A 25,189-nucleotide genomic window follows, 5' to 3' on the forward strand; every position below is an offset into this window, starting at 1 on the left:
CTCAAGGGGGGGTGAGAGTGTAAGATGAGCCTGGCTGGGCTGGCCCTGTATGCTGTTGCCCACGACGACTGCTGGATGCGCCTGAGAAGCCCACACGCAGGGGGCCGCAGGGCCCTCCCCTCCTGCTTACTCTCCAGCAACTGCCCCAGAACACGGAGCTCCTGCTTAGCTGTCGTGACGGCTGCCTGCTGCTAGCCCCGTCCCCTCTCAGCCTCGTCTTCAGCAGCTGGACCTCACCTTGAGCGCTTGCAGGCGTTGCCCCCCCCCCCCTTGGCAAAGGAGCCTGGCTGGGCCTCACATTGCCTCAGAGTCCCATTCAGATGGATAAAACCCTTCACCCTGTGCTGTTTGTTGCCTCCGTAGGACCAAAATGTCTTTGACTCAAAGAAAAAGGTGAAGCTGACCAACGCAGAAGGCGTTGAGCATAAACTCTCCAAGAAGCAGCTCCAAGCAATAGAATTCAACAAAGCTTTGCTGGCCATGTACACCAATCAGGTATGCTTGCTTGGTACATGATCTGTCCGTTTGATCCTAGAAGTGTGTGACTCATTCGGGAGAATTTAGAGATGCAGTCCTCCAGTGATTGTACCACTCCAGAATAAAGGTGGGGGAAATTTATAATTGAATGCTGCATATGCTTAAAAAAAAACACCTTAAAGAAAGCTTAACGTGGGAAGAAGGCTAGACAAGAATCCTTCTACCAAATAAGAAAGCATTCCGCAGGCAAGGGATCTCTGACTTGAGGGATCATGTCACGGCTGTACCCCTACATCCATGCCATTGTTCTGTGTGTGGAACCATTGCTAATGCTGTACCTTGATTTCATTTTGCAAATGCTCTAACCGTCACTTTCGTTCCTCTAGCAGCCTGAGAACCCAGCTGTCTTTCCTCTTTTCTTTGAAGCTCACAGGAGTGACCTTGCACTGCCTGAAATATTACAGTTTACTCTCATGCATTCCCAGACCCTTTCCCCACGCAAACTTGTGGTCTAGCTGGGAGGGGGGAAATGAGAGGGTATTTAGAGTTGTACTTTCCTCAAGTCTCCATTCTTGTCAAGGAAGCATGTACTGCTGAGATGCTTTCTTGCCTCTGAGCAATTCTATGGACATATATATAGAAACGATTGGATTTCTGAATAAAAACCATTTAACCAAGAGCTTGGGTTTCTTGTTGCATTGGTGCAGGGACCTGTCTACCATATCCTGTCACCCATAGTCTGACAGACCATTTTCTCCCACACCCCTCACACACACATTTTCAAGTAGTATAATCCTAGGAGTGCTTTTATTCTCTACTTTTCCTGGATTTGTCTTAGGAACGCCACATTATCACTTTATATTGTGTTTAGTGAGGTGTGAATCCCTGTTCCAGTCCCCTTTCACTGTGAATTAAATCATTTTGTTCCCTTATCTTCTCCAGTCAGACATTCAGGGCTTTTTTTCAGCTAGAACGCGGGGGAACGGAGTTCTGGAACCTCTTGAAAATGGTCACATGGCTGGTGGCCCCGCCCCCTGATCTCCAGACAGAGGGGAGTTGAGATTGCCCTCCGTGCTGCTCCTGTGGTGTCGAGGGCCATCTCAACTCCCCTCTGTCTGGAGATCAGGGGGCGGGACTACCGTCCATGTGACTATTTTCTCCGAGGGCAACCCACTGAGTTCTACCACCACTTTTCCCAGAAAAAAAGCCCTGCAGACATTAATGGGGGGAGGGGATTTGTTTCCACTTCCTGTTGGTCGGAAATCCCAGTTTCTGTTGCATCACGTTCTGCCTCGTCTCTCCATGATCGTGACACCGGCAGGCTCGACATAACTCCAAAGCTGCAGCCCTGTTTTCTGTAGTGTCAGCCGAATGCTGTCCCTGAGCTGCAGCAATGTAAACCTCTTGGGCCTCCTTGCTTGCGGTGGACACGTACAGATTTTGTTCCCTCCTGTGTTCGTTGCATTCCTGACTGACTGCCCCGCTCCTCTTCTCCCACAGGCAGATCAGTGTCGCAAATTGTCTTCAAGTTTACAGTCCCAGAGTCCCGAGCACTTCCTTCCAGTCTTAATCCAGGCAGCTCAGCTGTGTCGAGAGAAGCAGCACGCCAAGGCGATAGACCTTCTGCAGGTAGACCGGAGTTTTCTGGCTTTTTTTTTTTTTTTTGAAAAAAATTTTTATTGGGTTAGAATCCGTTATTTTTACATTTACATTCAATTTTTCCCAAATTTTTCATTTCTAACCCCCTCCCTTTCCCCCCCTTTTGTTGACTTCCAACAGCTTTCCCACCCTTTGTCCCTTTTCCCTTACTTCTATTAATTTCCTCTATCTAAAACAGATATACATTCTCCATTATATTAAGCAGTACATCCTTAACTACTTTTCTTGTTATATACCCAAACTGTAAGTCTTTGTTTCCATCTTGAATAAACAATTTATCCCATTTTCCATTTTTAAATATTTCTATATATCATAAACCTATATATCATAAACCATAAAAATCTTACATTTAAATCAAACAATTTGACTTATTCTCTATATATTACTCATTCTATCTTTTTATGGTAATTCTATATAGCTCATCACATAGTCAATCAATTTGGCTCTTCTGTATATTCAGTTTGGTGCATTATATAGATCTTATCAAAGAAAGAAAATACTGCTGGTTACTCAATCCTTATATTTAAACCTTATCATTAATTATTTTCTATCAATGTTCTATCTATTAACCTATATATATCTATATATATATCAGTCTGTTAATCTAACTGCTTATAAATTCACATTTATCTCTTCCTCCCCCGGTAAAGTCACCCCCCTCTATTATACTTTTATTATACTTCAGTAGTTCTCAAACTGCCACAGTTTTCCTCCCACCTCCCATTTCTTCTCCAAATATTGTTTCAGCTTCTCCCAATCTGTGTTAAACTGCCCTGAGTCCAGATTTCTCAGTTTTCTTGTCATCTTGTCCATCTCTGCCATATACAGCAATTTGTAGATCCAATCTTCAATAGTTGGCACTTCTCGTACTTTCCATTTTTGCGCATACAAAAGTCTAGCTGCTGCTGTCATATAAAATATTAACGTCCTATGATGGGCTGGAATTCCCTCCATTCCCAAGTTTAGTAGCAGGAGTTCTGGGTTCTTATTTATTTGAAACTGTAAAATTTCACTCATTTCTCTTATTATTTCCCCCCAGTACTGCCTGGCTACCTCACATGACCACCACATATGATAGAGGGAGCCCTCATGCTTCTTACATTTCCTGCATTTATTAGAAGTGTTCAAATTCCCTAGCGCAATCTTCTTTGGTGTCATGTACCAACGATAGATCATTTTGTAAATGTTCTCTTTAATATTAGTACATGTCGTTGTCTTCATTGTAGTTTTCCACAAGTATTCCCATGCCTCCATTGTTATTTCTTTATTAAAATTTATAGCCCATTTCACCATCTGTGTTTTAACTGTCTCGTCCTCGGTATACCATTTCAACAGTACTTGGTATACCTTGGATATTCTTTTCTTGTCTTCTTTAAGAAGGGTCTGCTCTAGTTCCGAGTTCTCTGTTCGTATACCCCCCTTTACAGAGTCCGAGTTATATAAGTCTCTGATCTGTCTATACTGGAACCAGTCGTAATTAGGTGATAGTTCCTCTTGCGTCTTTATTCTAAGTTTAGATGCTTCAGTTTTAGTTATTTCTTTGTACGTTAAACATTGTTGTTCATTATCAACAGCTCTCGGATCTATCACCTCATATGGAACCACCCACAAGGGAGTTCCTTCTTGTAAGTAAATTCTGTACTTCTTCCAGATTATATATAGACTTCTCCGTACAAAATGGTGCAGGAACATCGAGTTGACCTTTACTTTGTCATGCCATAGGTATGCGTGCCATCCAAAAAATTTTTTATATCCCTCTAGGGCTAATAGTTTCTTGTTCTTTAATGTCATCCACTCTTTCAACCAAACTAGGCAGATTGCATCATGGTAAAGTCTCAGATTGGGCAGTTGCATTCCGCCTCTTTCCTTTGCATCTTGTAAAACTTTTACTTTCACTCGAGGCTTCTTGCCTGCCCAAACAAAATCTGATATTTTCCTCTGCCATTTTTCAAATTGTTTAGAGTCTCTGATGATTGGTATTGTCTGTAGCAAAAACATTACTCTTGGTAACACATTCATCTTAACTGCTGCAATCCTGCCCAACCATGACAAATTCAGTCTATTCCATTTGATCAAGTCTCTCTCTATCTGAGTCCATAGTTTTTCATAGTTGTTTTTGAATAAATCTATATTCTTTGCAGTCAGTTCAACTCCCAAATATTTCACTTTGCTTGTTACTTCACAATCCGTTGTTTCCGTTAACAATTGTTGTTTCTGCTTAGTCATATTTTTACATAATATCTTTGACTTCTTTTTGTTGATATAAAAACCTGCCAAGTCTCCAAACTCCTTGATCTTATCTATCACTTTTGGCATGTTCTCCAATGGGTCCTCTACAATTAACATTATGTCGTCCGCAAATGTTCTTACCTTATATGAATAGTCCTTTATTTTTATTCCACGAATTTCCTCATCGTCGTATTTGTATCATCAGAATCTCCAATACTAAAATAAACAACAGTGGAGACAATGGGCAACCTTGTCTTGTTCCTTTACTAATCGTCAGTTTCTTAGTCACTTCATCATTCACCACAATTGCTGCAGTCTGGTCTCTGTAAATTTCCTTGATTGCTCTGATGAATCTTTCTCCCAATTGTAGCTTTTCCATAGTGGCAAACATAAAGTCCCAGTTTAAATTGTCAAACGCCTTTTCAGCGTCAACAAAGAAGAAACCAACCTCTTTATCACAACGCTTGTCATAATATTCAATAGCATTGATTACTGTCCTTAAGTTATCTCTTATTTGTCTGTCTGGCAAAAAGCCTGCTTGTTCCTCTTCTATAACTTCCGAGAGCCATCCCTTCAGTCTCTCCGCCAATATCTTCGCAAAAATTTTATAGTCATTGTTAAGTAGCGATATAGGTCTATAATTTTTCACGTTGGTCAAGTCTTGGCCCTCTTTTGGGATCAATGATATGTTCGCTTCACTCCAAGTATCTGGAATCCTTTGATCCCTAAAAACTCCATTCATCACCTCTTTTAGGAATGGTGCCAGTTCATTGGCCATTGTCTTATAAAATTTAGCCGTAAGTCCATCTGGCCCTGGCGCCTTTCCTAGATTTGCGGATTGTATTGCCTTACTTATTTCCTCATCCGATACTTCACTGTTCAGTTTATTTCTCCAAGCTTCTGAGATTTCTGGAAGTTTGGTTTTCTCCAGATATGTCGCTATTGATTCTTTATTTACTTCTTTCTTATTGTACAACTTAGCGTAAAATTTATAAAAGGCTCTACTAATGGTAGTCTGCTCCAGATACGTTTTGTTGTCTTCACAAATTTTGTTTATTATTTTCTTTTCCCTTCTCTTCTTCAATTGCCATGCCAGGTACTTCCCAGGTTTATTGGCACCCTCAAACACTTTTTGATTCAGTCTTTTAAGATTCCACTCCAATTCTTTATTACTCATTGCTATTAGCTGCTCTTGAAGTATTTTAATTTCCTGGTATAATTTCTTTTTCCCTGGTCTCTTTTTTAGTTGTATTTCTTTGGCTTTTATTTTCTCCTCAATCTCTTGTCTTTTCTCCTCTTTCTTCTTTCTTGCTCTACTATTTAAGTCCATTAGTATGCCCCTTATAACCGCCTTATAAGCATCCCAAACTTTATTGGTTGGTACTTCTTTATTCACATTATATTGTATAAAAAACTTTGTCTCTCTTCTCAATATTTCCATGTTCTCTCTTTCCTGTAACAAGTCCTCATTTATTCTCCATGCTTTCCTCTTTCTCCTTTTTCCTAGTTTCCACATAATTGGATTGTGATCTGAGCCTACCATCGGCATTATTTCTACCTCCTTAGTCCATAACGCTAAGTCTTTTGAGGCCCAGATCATGTCAATTCTTGATAATGTAGAGTGCCTTGCAGAATAAAAAGTAAACTGTCTACTTTTAGGATATTCTCTCCTCCATACATCTTCGAGAGTCTCTTGTTGAATCAACTCAAAAAAGAGCTTTGGCAATAGTCCTCTTTTCTTTTGTGCCGTTGTAGTCTTTTTATCTAGTTCCAAGTCTGTCACTCCATTGAAGTCTCCAGCAAGAATTATCTGGTCATATGAAAGGTCGTCTAAATGCTTCCTCAAATCCTCAAAGAAGCTTTCTTTTGCACCGTTAGGTGCATAAAGTCCGACTACCAACACTCTCTTTAAATTCCAAATACATTCCACTGCTACAAATCTGGCTTCCACATCTCTCATAACAAATTTTGGCTGTAGCTCCTCTTTTATGTACAACACCACTCCTCTTTTTTTCTTGTTGGAGGCCGCTACAAATTCTTTGCCCAATTTTCCAGATTTTAAATATTTTACATCCTGCTTTCTAATGTGGGTCTCTTGCAAACAAACAATATCACATTTTTGTTTTAGTAGCCAGTGAAAAATATTTTTCCTCTTATTCGGTGAGTTTAGTCCATTTACATTCCAAGATATTACTTTACATTCCATGCTCATAGTCTTGTTGGTAAGTCTTTTTCATTGTCCTTAATAAAACGCTCCATCTCTCGCTCAGATCTAATACGTTTTTTGACCCCTCCAAACTCAAAGGACACTCCTTCTGGTAACTCCCATCTGTACCTGATTTTCATGTCCTTCAAGATCTGAATTAGCACTTTATATTTTTTCCGGTCCAATAACACTGACCTAGGTAGTTCCTTCATTATAATGATCGTCTTGCCATCAATCTCCAATGGATCTTGAAACTGTTTTGTCACAATCTTCTCTTTCATATTTCGTGTCGTAAACTGCACAATCACATCTCTTGGTAGTTTCCTCTGGGTTGCAATTCTCGAGTTCACACGATATGCCACATCAAGGATAGCCACAACTTCCTCCTCCTCCTTCCCCAGGTATTCAGCTAACACCTCAGTCATCTGTTCTTGCGCTGACTTTCCTTCCACTTCTGGCAAGCCACGAAAACGTAGCTGCTTCTCCATATGTTTAGTTTCTGCAACTGACATTCTCCCCTTCACCAGTCTCATCTCTGTTTGTTGCGTGTCTGCTAGATTCTCCATCGCGTCTTCTACTGTTTTAACTCTCTGCTGCGTTCCTTGTAGTTCACTTTGTATTGTTTCCATACCTTTTTTCACTTCTGACAGCTCCGATTTTACTGTCTGTGTAACCTCTTTAACCTCTTTAATCGGTTCCAGTTTCGTGTCCTTAAGTTCTTTAATCACATCTAAAAGTTTTTTGTCCAGGTTTTCTATTGCCGATTGCCACTCTTTTTTTGACATCGTGGGGCTTGCTTTAGCTCGCTCCCACGAGTCCGCTCTCTTCCTTAACTCCGTGGCGTAAAATTTAAAGTCTTTTTATTTTAAATGTCCCGGTCTTCTTGCAAAAATTAAATTTTAAAGAGTCCAAAATGTCGGGCGTCTTTTCTCTATGGTTTCTCTATAATTTTGTAATCCAATATGGCCTACTTCCTTTTCCGCTGAGGCCGCGACCCTTCCCCTTTCAAAGATGGCGATTCCCTTCTTCCTGCCCTCCTGCAAGGGCCGCTTCTCTCCAGCCACTCTATTGTTATTACGCACTTCCTGTCTCCCGTCTTCCCACAGCAGATCTCGCGATGGTGTCTTTTTCTCACAGCTCCAAAGCCACAGGTATTCAAAACAATAGTCCGTTTTCTTTAATAACTTTTTTAAACTTAGTCTCTTTTCAAATGCAACTCCTGCCGAGTCTTCCCCTCCTTTTCACTAGTCTGTTGCAGTTTAAAAATCTACTTTTTTTCCTCTCTGTTTTTGTTAATCTGTCCCGTATCAGAAGATAATGATCTTTACCTTCTCTTCACTTTTCTCGGGTTGTAATCGCTGTTTCGATTTTAAGTTCTCCTCTCAGCTTCTTCCCCCAATCGAAGCTTGGGTATGTAGGTCTTATGCCAGCCGAATTGGCCCCAAAACTGCCGCAGAGATTGTAGCCGACCCGTCGCAAGGTGGGACCTCAAGGATCGAGAGGGGACCCGTTGTGTAGAGCCCCCCTTCGTCCGAGATCTAACTCACCCTAGGGTCTTGAGCGTTCTTTGCCTGCTCTCCGCCTGAGAGCAGTCGGCCGCGGGCTATTTTCACCCCGCCGGCCGGTTAAAACGGCAGTCCGGTCAGCTCCGCAAGTGGAGCTGCGTTAGACCTCCATGAATCCCAAACCGGAAGTCCGGAGTTTTCTGGCTTGAGAGACTAAGAGCAGGTTTTCCTCCAAGGAGACCCGGGCCCAGTGCATAGATCTGGACCAACTGGCTGTGCATCTGGCGTACTTCTGGGTCGACTGCTTCCCCCCTTCCTGTTCCCCCTGGCACTGTGGTGAGTGTGGTTCTCTGTTACCCGTTGCCCTGGGGCAGAGCGAGCACTTCCCCGTCTCTCCCACAAGCTTTTATACCCTCCTTCTCCATCCCCTCTCTTATCTTTAGAGCTGACTACAATGTTTAGGTAGGCCTGTAACTTGGCACCAGAGCATCTTCTTGGCACGCAGAAGGTCCGAGGTTCCGTCCGTGGCAGGAGGGGATAGGTGATGCAAAAGACCTCCTCGTTGAGGCCTTGGAGAGCTGCTGCTAGCAGGGGAGATCGCACGGATAGATCCGAGGCCTGACTCTGTCTGAGGCAGCTTCACGTGTTCGTGGGTGCACTGTGGCAGCAATACCTCTGGACTGATAAATGTGCTATCCCTGATCACCTCTTAGCCACAATTTGCAACTGTAGTGATCAATGAATTTGGAGGTTGTAACTTGAGCTAACTCTAGTGGTGGGGGAGACACTGGTACAAAAATAATCAAGTAGCCCCAAAGCTGCTCATGTGCATGAGAAGGGGTGGGGGGCACGCAAGCATGCAAAAGAGCAGGCTGGCCTGTAGGGCACTCCCAGTCTCCTAATGATAAGTTTGCTCTTCCAGAGGGTTTGTCCTTCGAATTTGGAGGCGCTAAAAAGCGTATCAGATCTGAGCGGGAGATGGAGCGATTTATAAGGGACAATGAAAAAGACTTACCAACAAGATTATGAATATGGAGTGTAAAGTATTATCTTGGAATGTAAATGGACTAAACTCACCGAATAAGAGAAAAAATATTTTTCACTGGCTATTAAAACAAAAATGTGATATTGTTTGTTTGCAAGAGACTCATATTCGAAAACAGGATGTAAAATATCTAAAACTGGGAAAATTGGGCAAAGACTTTGTAGCGGCCTCAAGTAAAAAAAAAAGAGGAGTGGTGTTGTATGTAAAAGAGGAGCTACAACCAAAACTTATAATGAAAGATGTGGAAGCCAGATTTGTAGCAGTGGAATGTACTTGGAACCTAAAGAGAGTGTTGGTAGTCAGAATCTACGCACCTAATGGTGCAAAAGAGAGCTTCTTTGAGGATTTGAGGAAGCATTTAGATGATCTTTCATATGACCAAATAATTCTTGCTGGAGACTTCAATGGAGTGACAGACTTGGAACTGGATAAAAAGACTATTATGACACAAAAGAAAAGAGGACTATTACCAAAGCTCTTTTTTGAGTTGATTCAACAAGAGACTCTTGAAGATGTATGGAGGAGAGAATATCCTAAAAGTAGGCAGTTTACTTTTTACTCTGCAAGGCATTCCACGTTATCAAGAATTGACATGATCTGGGCCTCAAAAGATTTGGCGTTATGGACTAAAGATGTAGAAATAATGCCGATGGTAGGCTCAGATCACAACCCAATTATGTGGAAGCTGGGGAAAAGGAGGAAAAGGAAAGCATGGAGAATAAATGAGGATTTGTTACAGGAAAAAGAGAATATGGAAATATTGAGAAGAGAGACAAAGTTTTTTATTCAATACAACGTGAATAAAGAAGTACCAACTGATAAAGTTTGGGATGCTTATAAGGCAGTTATAAGGGGCATACTAATGGACTTAAATGGTAGAGCAAGAAAGAAGAAAGAGGAGAAGAGACACGAGATTGAGAAGAAAATAAAAACTAAGGAAATACAGTTAAAAAAGAGACCAGGGAAAAAGAAATTATACCAGGAAATTAAAATATTGCAAGAACAGCTAACAGCAATGAGTAATAAAGAATTGGAGTGGAATCTTAAAAGGCTGAATCAGAAAGTGTTTGAGGGTGCAAACAAACCTGGGAAGTACCTGGCATGGCAACTGAAGAAAAGAAGGGAAAAGAAAATAATAAATAAAATTTGTGAAGATGACAAAACGTATTTGGAACAGAATACCATTAGTAGAGCCTTTTATAAATTCTACGCTAAACTGTATAATAAGAAAGAAGTAAATAAAGACTCAATAGCGTCATATTTGGAGAAAATGACACTTCCAGAAATTTCGGACGCTTGGAGAAATAAACTGAACAGTGAAGTATCGGATGAGGAAATAAGTAAGGCAATACAATCTGCAAATCTAGGAAAGGCGCCAGGGCCAGATGGACTTACAGCTAAATTTTATAAGACTATGGCCAATGAGCTGGCACCATTCCTAAAGGAGGTGATCAATGGAGTTTTAAGGGATCAAAGGATTCCAGACACTTGGTCTGAAGCGAACATATCATTGATCCCAAAAGAGGGCCAAGACTTGACTAGTGTGAAAAATTACAGACCTATATCGTTACTCAACAATGACTATAAAATCTTTGCGAAGATACTGGCGGAGAGACTGAAGGGGTGGCTTTCGGAAGTTATAGAGGAGGAGCAAGCAGGCTTTCTACCAGACAGACAAATAAGAGACAATTTAAGGACAGTGATTGATGCTATTGAATACTATGATAAGCGTTGTGATAAAGAGGTTGGTTTCTTCTTTGTTGACGCTGAAAAGGCATTTGACAACTTAAACTGGGACTTTATGTTTGCCACTATGGAAAAGCTACAATTGGGAGAAAGATTCATCAGAGCAATTAAGGAAATCTATAGGGACCAGACTGCAGCAATTGTGGTAAATGATGAATTGACCAAGAAATTGACTATAAGCAAAGGAACAAGACAAGGTTGCCCGTTGTCTCCACTGTTGTTTATTTTAGTATTGGAGATTCTGATGATACAAATACGACAAGACGAGGAAATTCGAGGAATAAAAATAAAGGACTATTCATACAAGGTCAGAGCATTTGCGGATGACATAATGTTAATTGTAGAAGACCCACTGGAGAACATGCCAAAAGTGATAGATAAGATCAAGGAGTTTGGAGATTTGGCAGGTTTCTTCATTAACAAAAAGAAGTCAAAGATACTATGCAAAAACATGACTAAACAGAAACAACAATTGTTAATGGAAACAACGGATTGTGAAGTAACAAGTAAGGTGAAATATTTGGGAATTGAACTGACTGCAAAGAATATAGATTTGTTCAAGAATAATTACGAAAAATTGTGGATTCAGATTGAGAGAGACTTGATTAAATGGAATAGGCTCAATCTGTCATGGTTGGGTAGGATTGCAGCGGTTAAGATGAATGTGTTACCAAGAGTGATGTTTTTGCTACAGACAATACCAATCATCAGAGACTCTAAACAATTTGAAAAATGGCAGAGGAAAATATCAGATTTTGTATGGGCAGGCAAGAAGCCTCGAGTGAAAATGAAAGTTTTACAAGATGCAAAAGAAAGAGGCGGAATGCAACTGCCCAATCTGAGACTTTATCACGATGCAATCTGCCTAGTTTGGCTGAAAGAGTGGATGACATTAAGGAACAAGAAACTATTAGCCCTAGAGGGATATAAAAAAATATTTGGATGGCATGCATACCTATGGCATGACAAAGTAAAGGTCAACTCGATGTTCCTGCACCATTTTGTACGGAGAAGTCTATACACAATCTGGAAGAAGTACAGAATTTACCTACAAGAAGGAACTCCTTGGTGGGTGGTTCCATATGAGGTGATAGACCCGAGAGCTGTTGACAATGAACGACAATGTTTGACATACAAAGAAATAACTAAAATAGAAGCATCTAAACTTAGAATAAAGACGCAAGAGGAACTATCACCGAACTATGATTGGTTCCAGTATAGACAGATCAGAGATTTGTATAATTCGGACTCTGTAAAAGGAGGTATACGAATAGAGAATTCGGAACTAGAGCAGACCCTTTTTAAAGAGGACAAGAAAAGAATATCCAAGGTATACCAAGTACTGTTGAAATGGTATACTGAGGATGAGACAGTTAAAACACAAATGGTGAAATGGGCTATAAATTTTAACAAAGAAATAACAATGGAGGCATGGGAATACTTGTGGAAGACTACAATGAAGACAACGACATGTACAAATATCAAAGAGAACATCTACAAAATGATCTATCGTTGGTACATGACACCAAAGAAGATTGCGCTAGGGAATTTGAACACTTCTAATAAATGCTGGAAATGTAGGAAGCATGAGGGCTCCCTCTATCATATGTGGTGGTCGTGTGAGGTAGCCAGGCAGTACTGGGGGGAAATAATAAGAGAAATGAGTGAAATTTTACAATTTCAAATAAATAAGAACCCAGAACTCCTGCTACTAAACTTGGGAATGGAGGGAATTCCAGCCCATCATAGGACGTTGATATTTTATATGACAGCAGCAGCCAGACTTTTGTATGCGCAAAAATGGAAAGTACAAGAAGTGCCAACTATTGAAGATTGGATTTACAAATTGCTGTACATGGCAGAAATGGACAAGATGACAAGAAAACTGAGAAATCTGGACTCAGGGCAGTTTAACACAGATTGGGAGAAGCTGAAACAATATCTGGAGAAGAAATGGGAGGTGGGAGGAAAACTGTGGCAGTTTGAGAACTACTGAAGTATAATAGAATGTAGAGGGGGGTGACTTTACCGGGGGGGAAGAGATAAATGTGAATTTATAAGCAGTTAGATTAACAGATTGATATATATATAGATATATATAGGCTAATAGATAGAATATTGATGGAAAATAATTAATGATAAGGTTTAAATATAAGTATTGAGTAACCAACAATATTTTCTTTCTTTGATAAGATTTGATAAGATTTTGCACCAAACTGAAGAGTTAAATTGATGTGATGAGTTATATAGAATTACCATAAAAAGATACAATGAGTAATATATAGAGAATAAGTCAAATTGTTTGATTTAAATGTAAGAGTTTTATGGTTTATGATATATAGGTTTATGATATATGATATATATGATATATAGAAATATTTAAAACTGGAAATGGGATAAATTGTTTATCCAAGATGGAAACAAAGACTTACAGTTTGGGTATATAACAAGAAAAGTAGTTAAGGATGTACTGCTTAGTATAATGAAGAATGTATATCTGTTTTAGATAGAGGAATTTAACAGAAGTAAGGGAAAAGGGACAAAGGGTGGGAAAGCTGTTGGAAGTCAACAAAAGGGGGGGAAAGGGAGGGGGTTAGAAGTGAAAAATTTGGGGAAAATTGAATGTAATGTGAAAATAACGGACTCTAACCCAATAAAAAAATTTTTCAAAAAAAAAAAAAGATAAGTTTGCTCTTCAGGATTCTGTTTGGGCCAAATGTACATTGAAACCCCGGTTTTGCTTGCAAAGTCCAGGCAGGTGTGTGAAGGGAGACACAAGCAAGACCTGCTTGTGGCTTTGCAAGTGAAGGGAGGTTGGAGCAGCAGGGAAAAACTGCCTTTGCCGTGGGTTTGCCCGCTGCAAATGAAATGCTTGAACAGGGTTAAAACGAATTCTGGTTTTCCAAGCCACTTCGCAGAACCGTTTCACATGCTGGTTTGCAGCCAGCCCTTAACTGGAGTTTAGATATTGAGTCATACTTAAGCACGACAAAGATTGCGTCTCCAGTTTCAAATGGTTAGCCCGTCCCCTCACATAGTGTCACAGATATGGCCAGAGGTATGGGGGGACGGTTGCTGGTCGTGACCGGAAAGATCACGGAGGACGCATGCGCCTTGCAGGCCAGAACTGGAGCTAAACAGTGAGACGTGTCAAATGGGGAGTCCAGAAACCCAGAAGGGAACACGCTTGGAGAGGGATAAAGGGAATAACAGACTAATATGCTCTTCCATAGATGAGAATAGTGTAATTAATGTTAGTAGACAGAAATGTATCTGAGGCCAAGAGTGAAAAGCATCTGAGAAGGGCCAGAATGTTTGACTGCGTTCCGAAGGAAAAATACGGTTTGAAGAGGGATGCCGGTTGGTGTCCAGCGAGTGGCCAGATGTGTGAGAAACGAGTAATCCCTATATTTGATATTTTTTCTTACAATAAAAAGTAGTAAGAGTGAACTAACATTTTTATATATTTGAAGAAAATACATGAATATAGATAACTTTAGTACTTTTAGAATCTGAGCCCTGTCAGGTGAAACAGGCAGCTGTTGTTTGAAGAGGATTTTGAAAACCTATAAATATGGGGAAACTGAATTGATCTGGAGCATCACCTTTGAAGGTGTTCCTGGCCTGTAACCTTGCTTATTTTTGGTAAGAAATAATTAATGGACTCAAATAATCGCTCTCTTTTAACAGTGTAGGTAAAATCTATAGATGATATTAGATTCTTTTTAAGTGAGTCTCTGAAAAACGTGTAAATAATTATGTTTAATTATGTTTCAGTAAAAAGATAAAATGGAATTAAGATTCTCTAGTAATATTTTTAGTATACCCAAAATGAATCAGAAATGTCGAGGTGTACCTCTTGCCAGGAGACTAGTGCTCTGATAAACTCGGTGCCCAGGGCTGCTTGAGAGCATGCCTGTATCTGAACCAGACATGAAGGGGGTTGTCCGGGACAGCACACGTGCCTAAAGAAAGTGGGCGCATGCTTCCTTTTCGGCAGCCGTCCGTCCTGCCCTGCAGTGTCTGAAGCTGGTCATCTAACAGTCGGTTGACTGGTCTTCCTGTCCCTTGTTTCTTTAGGAGTTTGCAGACCAGCACCCTGAAAAGGCAGCTGAGATTAAGCTGACCATGGCGCAGCTGAAACTGGCTCAAGGTACTGTGTCTTTGGGAAGGTGCGTCACTAGCACGCCACTGCAGCATTATGTCATTTCCACCGTCTTAAAACCTCTTTTTCTTCAAAGGAAAACTAATTTTACAGATAATGAAAATTTTTTAAAAATAAGAAAACTAATTTTACAGGGATGCAAAAGACAGGGTGTGTGTGATGTGTACACACACACACACACACACAAAAGAGTGCTTGAGAACTTACAAATTCCAGGCCAAGTCAAGTCAAGTTCTGCCCCTGCACAAATGGCAGGTGGACCAAGTCTGCTTTACTCGCTCGTTGCAGCGTGGGGGGCGGGGGGGGGGGGAGGTGGGATCCAGTTCTGCTGTTTTCACTTATTTGGCGTTCTTCGTTCCGACGTGGTTAGTCTGAGCAAGGCACTGTAGCCGTGCTCCCTGTCAACCATCTCTTTAGCTTCGGAGACTTCTGTCGATAATAATTTTGCTTGTTTTTTCAGTCATAGGGACTAGAAATTTGCCTGTCCTGTGTGAAGGAAAATTGAAATTCTCAGTAAGCTGGCTCCTGTAGAACTGTGACGTACACAGAGGCCTGGTTAAAAGTTTCTGCATCTCTTTCTTACCCATCTCAAACAAACAGGAGGGTTTCTACGAACAGGAGGGTTTCCATTTCAGAGTGCAAAGGCCCCAGTAGAGACCTGGAGAAAGGTACTGAGGGTAACGGTGCTTTTTTGTTCTGTGTCTAAGGCAACATTACCAAAGCCTGTGTCATCATGAGGAGCATAGAAGAACTGAGGCAAAAGCCAGGCATGGTGAGTCACTGCCTAAATTAAGCACGTGCAGAATCCTTCCTAGTGCCTTTACCGGGTGTCACAGGGATGGAAAGCTTTGCATGGTGGGATAATAGCCTGTCACTTCTTGAGGCTGCTGCTGCTGCTGCAAAAGAGGAGCTGGTGGTCTGGTATATCAGGCCAGCAATTTGTGGGAATAATAATAACACTGACATTATTTACTGCTCTGAATGGGGCACTAGACTGTCTAGAAGAGCAGTATATAAACACAATTATTGTTGCTGTTTAATGGCTTCGTTTTATTTCCTTAGTTGTATCTTCCTGTTTGCTTCTGAATAGTTGTGTTTTAATGGCTTTGTTTTATTTCCTTAGTATTGCTTCTGAATAGTTGTGTTTTAATGGCTTTGTTTTATTTCCTTAGTAAGCCATCTCGATCAGGTCTCTGGAGAGGCGACAGATACGTTTTATAAATAAATCCGTTGAATGTTGCTTGAATGATTGCAGGTTTCGGCCTTAGTAACGATGTACAGCCACGAAGAAGACATCGATAGCGCCATTGAGGTCCTGACGCAAACCATTGAGTGGTATCAAGAATTCCAGGCAAGTAAATTCTTAGATGGGATTCCAGGGATATGCCTTTGTGTGTGTGTGTGTGTGTGTGTGTGTGTGTGTGCGCGCGCGCACATTTTTCAGGATTTATTTTGAACTTGCATTATTGAAGGAGAGTAGCAATAGGATGAAAACATTTCTCATTAATTTGATTTAATTTATTAAATTTCTAAGCTGCCCTCCCCGTGAACGGGCTCAGAGCAGCTAACAACATTATTAAATAACAACAATGAATACAGTATAAAGCTCAGTTTAAAACCATAAAAGCATATTCAACAGCGGCAAAGATGTTAAGACTATAACCTCTTCAGCCATCAGAGGGGTGTAGGGCAGGCAGGCCATGGATGTTTCAGATAACAACAGAGCGAGGCCACAGCAGAAAGGCAGACCAGGTCGCCCGCCCAGACCGCAACCACTGCCATAGGCCTGGCGGAACATCTCCATCTTACAGGCCTGGCGGAACGGTCATCAGTCCTGCAGGGCGCTGGTCTCGACGAAGAGAGAATTCCACCTGGCCAGTGCCAAGGCCAAAAAGGCCCTGGCCCTAGTTGAGGCTAGGCAGGCATCCTTGGGGACCACCATAGGCTGATGATCAGCTGGACGTAGATCCCTCCGGGGAACATACGGTGAGAGGCGGTCCTGTTGGTATGTAGGTCCCAGTCCATTTAGGGCTTTGAGCACCATAGTCAGTGATCCAGTTTGGTGTAGTGGTTAAGAGCGTGGGACTCTAATCTGGAGAACTGGGTTTGATTCCCCACTCCTGCACTTGAAGCCAGCTGGGCGACCTTGGGTCAGTCACAGCTCTCTCAGAGCTCTCTCAGCCCCACCCACCTCACAGGGTGTTTTGTTGTGGGGATAATAATGACATACTTTGTGAACTGCTCTGAGTGGGCGTTAAGTCATCCTGAAGGGCGGTATATAAATCGAATGTTGTTACTACTATTATTATTATGAACTTAACCTGGAGCTCAACTGGAAGCCAGTGCAGCTGGCGGCACAAGATAGGTCTAATGTGTGTCCTGACCGGAGTCCCGGTGAGGGTACGTGGTGTTGCATTCTGGACCGACTGTAAGTTCCGGATCAACCACAAGGGCAGCCCTGCATAGAGCGAATTACAGTAGTCCAGTCTGGAGATGACCGTTGATTGGTTCACTGTTGCCAGGTCACTAGTTGAGAGGTAAGGAAAAAGCTGCCTGATCTGCCAAAGACCCTCCTCCTCCTCTTTGATTTTGGTGAGGTTGTCTTCAGTGGTGTTTCCAAATAGTTTTCAGTGAGAGAACAACAGCCATGCTGCAAACAATAACTGAATGTTTCTATGAACCCCAGATACCTGCACTCAGTTCTGCCCCTGTGTGATTTATTGCTTTGTGTGTCTGTGGGGGGGGGGATAAAGAGTTGAGAGCAGTGGTCAGAAAAGCCACAGGCGGTTCCTAATCCGCTCTTGCTTATCACTGGCTTAGCCAGTCTATAGTTGAGGCTACCTGGTGCGACACGGGCTCCTTGACAGAACACTTCCCCACTGCTATGTACACGCTGCTCTGTCCCGGACTGGGAAAGGTGGTGGAGTTTTAGAGGGGGGCGGAGAACCGTGGAGATGGGGGTGGGCTGGCCCCTGTGCTGACGGGGAACCCTCCTGCCCCGCCTGGCCACAAGCGTCCACAACCAGGTGCCGCTTGGCTTCTTGCGCGTCCTCCTGCTTTCAAGTTGCCATCCGCTGAACACGAGGATCGGGCATTGGATTTTTCAGAAGGGGCAGCTGCCTGGGGGAGCTGGGGGAGCAGCCAGGCCTTTATCGGCATTTCCAGCTTTGCAGTGGCACCCCTTGGAAATAAAACACACACACACACACACTCACGTGGGCACTGACTGTTTGGGTCCACCGAAGGCTCCAAGGGTCTCTTCAGCAGTGTAAAATAGCAATCACATCAATTGTATCATTCCAGCATAACATAACATAAGCAAGTCCTGTTTTTCAGCCAAAGTCTTCAGTTCATTTGTTGCTCATCAGGGAAGCAGCTAACTTTAAACTGAAGCATGGCCGCAAGAAGGAAGCCATCAGCGACCTAGAGGAGCTGTGGAAGTAAGTCCTTCCCTGAGAACTAAAGTGTGTCTGTTAGGAGTCTCTAGAAAGAGGAGATTAGTCGTGCTCACAAGCATCTTCATGGGACCTGTGCGCTGGGAAAAGGACGGAAACTTTAAAGATCTAATGGCCGTAAGTGGAATATGGAGCAGAGTTATAGGCAAGCTAGATTTTTTAAAAGTTAAAAGTGGTGTCCCCTTCCCCCCACCCCCCCGCCAGCCCTTCAGGCTAACTAAGAAGCTGTATGAAGGCAAGTTCTAGGGCAAAATGCAAGTGACCTCTGCAGGGCAATCCTAAACAGAGTTACACCCTTCTGTGCTCATTGATTTCAGTGAGCTTAGAAAGACATAACTCTGAGTTTGCCCTCTTAATACCCAACAGTGAACACTGGAAAAACTCTCCGTGTGTGGGTTCAAGCCAGTTGATAGTTGGTTTGGGAGTGAGGCAACCTTGAAAGCACTTCCTTTTGTCTGTGTTCAGAATATCCTAATAAGGGACCACTCTGTGACCATTTCAGCTGCTGCACCATCCTGACCCTTCCCTCTGGTAAAGGCAGTTTTATCCTCTGGTTCCAGCGGGTCAAGATAACCAGATACTTGGTGCTTAGCTGCTCAGCCCTGTGTCTTGGTCCCTCCTTTACTACCAGAGCCCCCCCCCCTACTTTGCAGCCTAATACTTGAATTAAAATAAAATTACTACTCTTTCCAAACTTAGCATTGCTGATTTGAGGATGTGCAACAGCCAAAGATGAACCCTTCCCAAGAGTGGTGTGTATGTGCAAGCATAGAGGCTGCCCACTTGGGCCCAGGCTGGGGACAGCTGTGACACTGTTACAACTTCCTGCTTTGCTGCTTTGGAAGCAGCAGCTACACAGCCAGCATGTGAGGAGGTTTTTGTGTTGATTTTTCCGCCACACCACATGTAATGTGTGGTTCCAGATGAGTAGTTAGACTGTTGGACTAGGATCTGTGAGGCCCAGGTTCACCGCTGTGCCATGGCAGCTTGCTGGGTGACTTAGACCAGGCACACACTCTCAGCCTAGCCTACCTCACAGGAGTGTTGTGGGGATAAAATGGAGGAGAGGAGAATGATGTAAGCTGCCTTGGGTCTCCCATGGGGAAAAGGTGGGATATGAATAAAACCAATAGTATTGGGGTGCATTTCATACATGACGATAAACGCATTCCCTTGGGTGTTTATCTCTGTGTACGAAAAAGCGAATGTGTGAGGGAAGGCCCGGACGTCTGGCTTAGGGCGTTTGCTGTAGCCACATACAAAATGTTCTTCACCTGAAGAATTCAAATGTATTTTGGTTATCTCAAGACTTTCTCTATTAGATAAGATTGTTGACTTTGTATCGTTATACAGCGCTAAGTTCTCTGTGGGATGAACTGGGGTGCCCCTGGTGTGGGGAGGCTCCACTGTTTCCTCTGGCTTTGATAAAGAAAACTGTGAAACAGGTTCATAACTGCCCAACATGTTTTTACCTTGCCCTTGCTACAGGGAGCTCAGAGACCCATTTGCGGTTCTTCCTTCCTGTAGCAAGTCCCTTGCTGAGATGGGGAGCATGCGTCCCACCAATCCCCTGTGTACGCAGGTGTGTCTTCTGGGTCTTTGACTGACTATTGCCTTGAATAGGGTTGCTCTTCTAAGGAGAAGTACAGTGAAATATGCTTGTTCCATGAAGTGAATTGAGAAATAACTCTCTCAGTTGCCTTTGTACAGAAGCGGATTGCGTGCAACCATGACAATCGTGCCGCTATATTTTTGCAGGCAAAACCCAGATGACATCCACACCTTGGCCCAGCTCATCTCAGCATACTCCTTGGTCGACCCCGAAAAAGCTAAAGTGTATCCTTCCTAGGTTGGTGGAGGGAGGTGGGAGTATTAACCAGGCCCCTTGCTCGGCCACTTTCTGAAACGGGCGTCCTTGTTACCGTGGTGCTCTTTCTGCCTTCAGAATACAATTTGCGTCTTGCCTGCTGATGAACTCCTAAGCCGCTCTTGGAACGCCCCTGCGCACTACAGCACAGTATTCTAGAGCACGCCCTGGGCTTAGGCACCCGCTTGGAAGAGAGCGCTGGCCGGTCTTTTGGGCTTCATTTTTGGTAGGGCCCATGCTCTGTGGGCGTGAGGCAAAAACAAACTTGTCCTCTACAGATGTGCCGAGAGATTCCTCACCTTTGAGCCCCTTTTCTTGCGTCTGTTGAGCTGGGCTGTCTTCCTTTCCCTCCTCTGCTCAGTTCATTTGTGTTATTCCTATACTCTTCTCCCCCAATAGCCTTAGCAGGCACTTGCCTTCCTCCGACACAATGTCTTTGAAAGTAGATGTGGATGCACTTGAAAACTCACACGGGGCTACGTACGTTCGGAAGAAGGGAGGGAAACAGACAAACGAGAGTCAGCAGGAAGAGCAAGGGTAAAAAAACTTTAATTACGTGGTCCTCTCAAGCAACACTGATATAAACAAAATGAGCTCAGGAAAAAAGTGAATGGGGTTCATCAGGCCACGCAGTTCCTCCTTTCTGTTTGCAGAAAACAGGGTGACGATTTCTACCCATTCCCCCTTCCGCGTTTCGTCTCCTCCCCCCACACACGTTTTGCTCCTTATGCTGTTCCTGAGGTTCTGCTGACACCCCCCCCCGAAGAGAAGTTATTGGGCTGCGGCAGGAGGGGAAGGCTGGCAAGTCTGTGGGTGGGTGGGTGGGTGGTTACCCCCCACTATGTCTCTTGCAGCTACAAGCTACGCTGGTTCTGTCTCCCTGCCCCGCCCCGCCCAAACTTTTTTATTTGCTCTGCTTCTTTGCTACATCTGAGACAGGCTGTCTTCTGTTTGTTTCTAGCCAAGGGGACATAAAGAAGAAGAAAAAGAAGAAGAAAGGTGAGTGCCTCGTGGCTGTAAGTTGTCTGGTCAGTTGATGAGTGGAGTGGTACATGGAACCCTTGTGGGCTGGGGGGAAGCCTAGAAATGGCCACCATATGGTGACATTTTCAAATCAGTCTCAACAAGTTCAAGTAGAGTTAACTTTGCATGGGAGTTTGACACTTTTAGCAGTTACGCAACGTGGCCTCGATTGTAACTTTTCTGAATGCCTTTTGTTGTGGGGTGACCCATGAGGAGAAGGGCTGTTGCTTTCTCCCCTGCCTGTGCGCTTCCCGGAGGGGTCTGGCTCACTGAGGCAGGAAATGGGCTGAACAGAGGCATCTTTTGAATCTGGCCAGGCAGGGCGGATCTGAATGCAGTTGTCATCTTGTGTTAAACTTTTGCTAGGTGCCCTAAATCTTGGAACAGATTTCGTTCTGTCTAAGCCTGTATTTTAGTCCTAGGTAGGGTATATTGATTATAGTGGGGGGAAAACTGTGTTGCTGGAATGAAATTTAAAAGTATCCTGCAAATGTACGACACGTCTTCCCCTCTCTATGGCACTCGGGCACTGCTTTGGGCTAGAGTTTGCCAGCAGCTCAGCTGATCTTAAACCAGTAAATGCCAATGACTTCTGTGCTGAATGTGTCGTAGGAAAACTGCCAAAGAACTACGATCCTAAAGTGGCTCCAGACCCCGAGCGCTGGCTTCCCATGCGGGAACGCTCCTACTATCGGGGGAGGAAGAAGGGGAAGAAGAAGGACCAGATTGGGAAAGGGACGCAAGGAGCCATGTCTGCAGCGTCCTCCGAACTGTGAGTAACCAGGGCCTGCCATTGTCCTCTGGTAACAGGGAATCGAAGAAGAAAGGCAAGCGGGCGGGGGGTCCCTCTAGCTGCTGCTGGGTAATTATCGCGTGCTGCCTTTGGGAAATAAGCTGGGACCTGGCAGACGTGAATGAAGCCCGTAATGAAGAGGGAACCCTACTGTGGCCATGGGCCAGGGTCAGAAATCAGCATTGGCATACAGCAGTGAGCAACAAACTATGCATTGTTTCATACACCTTTCCACTGTGCGTACTTTAAAATTAATCACCGTGGGGTTTTTTGCAGTATTTGTGGTCAGATGTAAAAAACGAATTCTGCACATTCAAAGCCAAGTTTCTTGCGGACAGCGAAAATGCCCTGCAGTGGCCTCTTTCCCAAATGGGGCGCAGAGGGGCTTTGCGTCTCAGCGCCTGCAGAATACTGCCGATGAGCGGCTTGGTCCTTATCCGGGCCAACGCGGATGCGCGTTTTCGTCAGTAGGAACGAGGCTTCCTCTGTGGGGGGGTTGCATGCATCTTGTCATCGGAGCGCTGGTCTTCCACGCATGGGTTGGGACCCACCGAGTGGCAAGTCCGTGCAGACGCAGAGGCCGTTGTCTGGGCATTCAGCCCCCCGGCCACCGTTCCCAGTGCTGCTCGCAGCCACTCAGACCCCCAGCAGCCCTGCTGGAGGGCTGAGCGACCCGGTTCCACCTGAGGCGGGCCAGGCTCCGGGTTCCTCCTTTGGGGGGATTTGCACACGGCCGGTCAGTGACTCCGAGGCACAGGCTTATATGCAGAAGGGCCGTTGATTGGCTCGGAGGCGGGTGTGCAGCGTTGCAGGGACCCCTCTACTAAGGCACAAGCAAAAGGCAATGAAATGACAGGCGACTTGTCTATGCTCTACTAAACCTGTCTGACTAAAAACTTAAGCTTGCTAACTTGCATGTGTCTGAAGGGGAAATGAAGCCGTGGCATCATCCAAACCCCGCTTCGTTCAGAAATTCACTACATCTACCATTCCTGGTTTATATTCATCTTTGCAATCAAAAAAAAGAACTGGACATGTTGCATTTATATCTATGAGTTGGATATAGGGTTACGTTTAAGCAAAGTTCTTAACCAAGTTGCCATTCTAAGTAACTTTGAACCAATCACGACGACAGATCTTAACAGGATCTTGATGTCTATGCAAGCCACTACTTGTGTGCTCGAACCTTCCCATCCTGGCTGTTAATATCAAGCAAGGACCACATAAGTGAACCACGGAGGTCTACTGTAAATCAATCGCTAACTCAGGGCAGCTTCCCCCGGCTGCTCAAACAGGCAGTTATCTGTCCGCTAATTAAAAAAAACATCCCTACACAAAAATGATGTGGCCAATTACCGCCCAGTCTCTAATCTGCCCTTTCTGGGCAAAGTGATTGAGGGAGCAGTAGCTGACAAACTCCAGACCTTCTTGGATAATTCTAGCGCTCTAGAGTCCCCTTCCAGTCAGGATTCAGACCAGGGCATGGGACAGAGACAGCACTAGTAGCGTCAGTGGATGATCTCTGTCTGAACACAGACAAAGGCCACGCCTCCTTATCGCTCCTCCTGGATCTGTCTGCAGCCTTTGACACAGGTAGACCAGGCCATCCTGTTGAGGCGTCTAGAGACAGAAGTGGGCATCAAAGGATGTGCCCTGGACTGGTTTAAATCGTTTCTCATGGAACGGACTCAGAGGGTTGCCGTCGGAGATCAGCTATCTCCAGAATGGGAGCTATCTTGTGTGGTTCCGCAGGGCGCAATCTTATCTCCCATGTTGTTCAACCTCTACGTAAAGCCTTTAGGAGAACTCATTCTAAGAGTTGAAGCAGAGTCAGCTGAAATTAAACCCCACGAGGACAAAGATCCTGTACTTGAGTCGTGGACAAGTGGATTTGGGACCCCAGATTCCTGCCCTCGACGGGGCACCACTTGTACCGGCCCCGAGAGTCAGGAGCCTGGGAGTGATCCTGGATGCCTCCTTGAATCTGGAGGCTCAGGCCGCTGCGGTTGCCGGGTCTTCCTTTTTCCATCTATGACAGACTAGGCAGCTTGCCCCCTATCTCTCAACCTGCGACTTGAACGACAGTGATTCAGGCAACGGTCACCTCTAGGCTAGACTTCTGTAATGCACTCTACGCAGGGCTTCCCTTGAATCAGATCCAGTGGTTGCAACTGATCCAAAATGCAGCGGCGCGTGTCAGCACCAGAGTGCTGAGAAGGGCACATATTACACCAGTACTGCACCGGCTGCGTTGGTTACCAGTGGAGTACCGAATCATATTCAAGGTTTTGGTATTAACCTACAAAGCCCTGTGAAGATGGGGACCTGCCTATCTTCGGGACCGCCCCTCCCCATATGTGCCCCAGAGGACACTTCGATCCAGTGAAAAACAACTAGTGTTGACCAGAGCAAGGGCCTTTTCAGAACATCCACCTCCAAAGAAACGTTTAAATGCTTAATTATCTTTAGTGACAGTGGAAATGGTTTGATTGAATTATTTTAGCGCTGCGCTGTATTTGTGTTGTTAAATATGTTGAATTTATTATGTTTTAACTGTAAATTTTAATGTGCATTAATGTAATATGCTCTGAGCCTGCCGATGTGGGGAGGGTGGAATAGAAATCGAAACAAATAAATTCGCAGCTATGGAGGTGGATGTCATCAATATGCAGATGACACCCAACTCTGTATCTCGCTATCCAGGTCCCCACAAGATGCGGTAGAAATCTTAGATCGCTGCCTGATGGCCATGGTGAAATGGTTGAAAAACAACAAATTGAAGTTGAACCCAGACAAGACTGAAGTGATGCTTGTTGGGAAGGCAGAGATCTTGAAAGACATTGTACTCCCCACTTTCGATGGAGGTCATCTGACCCTTGCAGACTCGGTTAAGTGCCTAGGGGTTATACTGGATGCAGTGGTATTACTAGAAAAACAAGTTAAGGCAGTGGCAAAAAATGCTTTCTACAACCTCATTCTTGCCTGGAAGATGGATTCTTATCTTGACACAGCTGACCTG

The 25,189-nt window shown here is 43.9% G+C and overlaps 1 protein-coding gene across 1 annotated transcript in view; it reads left to right on the top strand.

Moving 5' to 3' along the window:
* SRP72 (signal recognition particle 72) overlaps nt 1-25,189 on the top strand; it is a 40,271-nt gene that overhangs the window by 13,036 nt on the left and 2,046 nt on the right. Inside the window, exons 9-18 of the mRNA XM_054987034.1 lie at nt 364-495; nt 1,978-2,106; nt 14,948-15,020; nt 15,740-15,804; nt 16,288-16,383; nt 18,369-18,472; nt 20,246-20,323; nt 20,754-20,891; nt 21,316-21,353; nt 21,990-22,149. Coding sequence (XP_054843009.1) covers nt 364-495; nt 1,978-2,106; nt 14,948-15,020; nt 15,740-15,804; nt 16,288-16,383; nt 18,369-18,472; nt 20,246-20,323; nt 20,754-20,891; nt 21,316-21,353; nt 21,990-22,149 — 1,013 coding nt within the window. The remainder of the gene's footprint in view (nt 1-363; nt 496-1,977; nt 2,107-14,947; nt 15,021-15,739; nt 15,805-16,287; nt 16,384-18,368; nt 18,473-20,245; nt 20,324-20,753; nt 20,892-21,315; nt 21,354-21,989; nt 22,150-25,189) is intronic.

This window comes from Eublepharis macularius, chromosome 8 (genome assembly GCF_028583425.1).
Source record: "Eublepharis macularius isolate TG4126 chromosome 8, MPM_Emac_v1.0, whole genome shotgun sequence".
NCBI classification, from domain to species: Eukaryota; Metazoa; Chordata; class Lepidosauria; order Squamata; family Eublepharidae; genus Eublepharis; species Eublepharis macularius.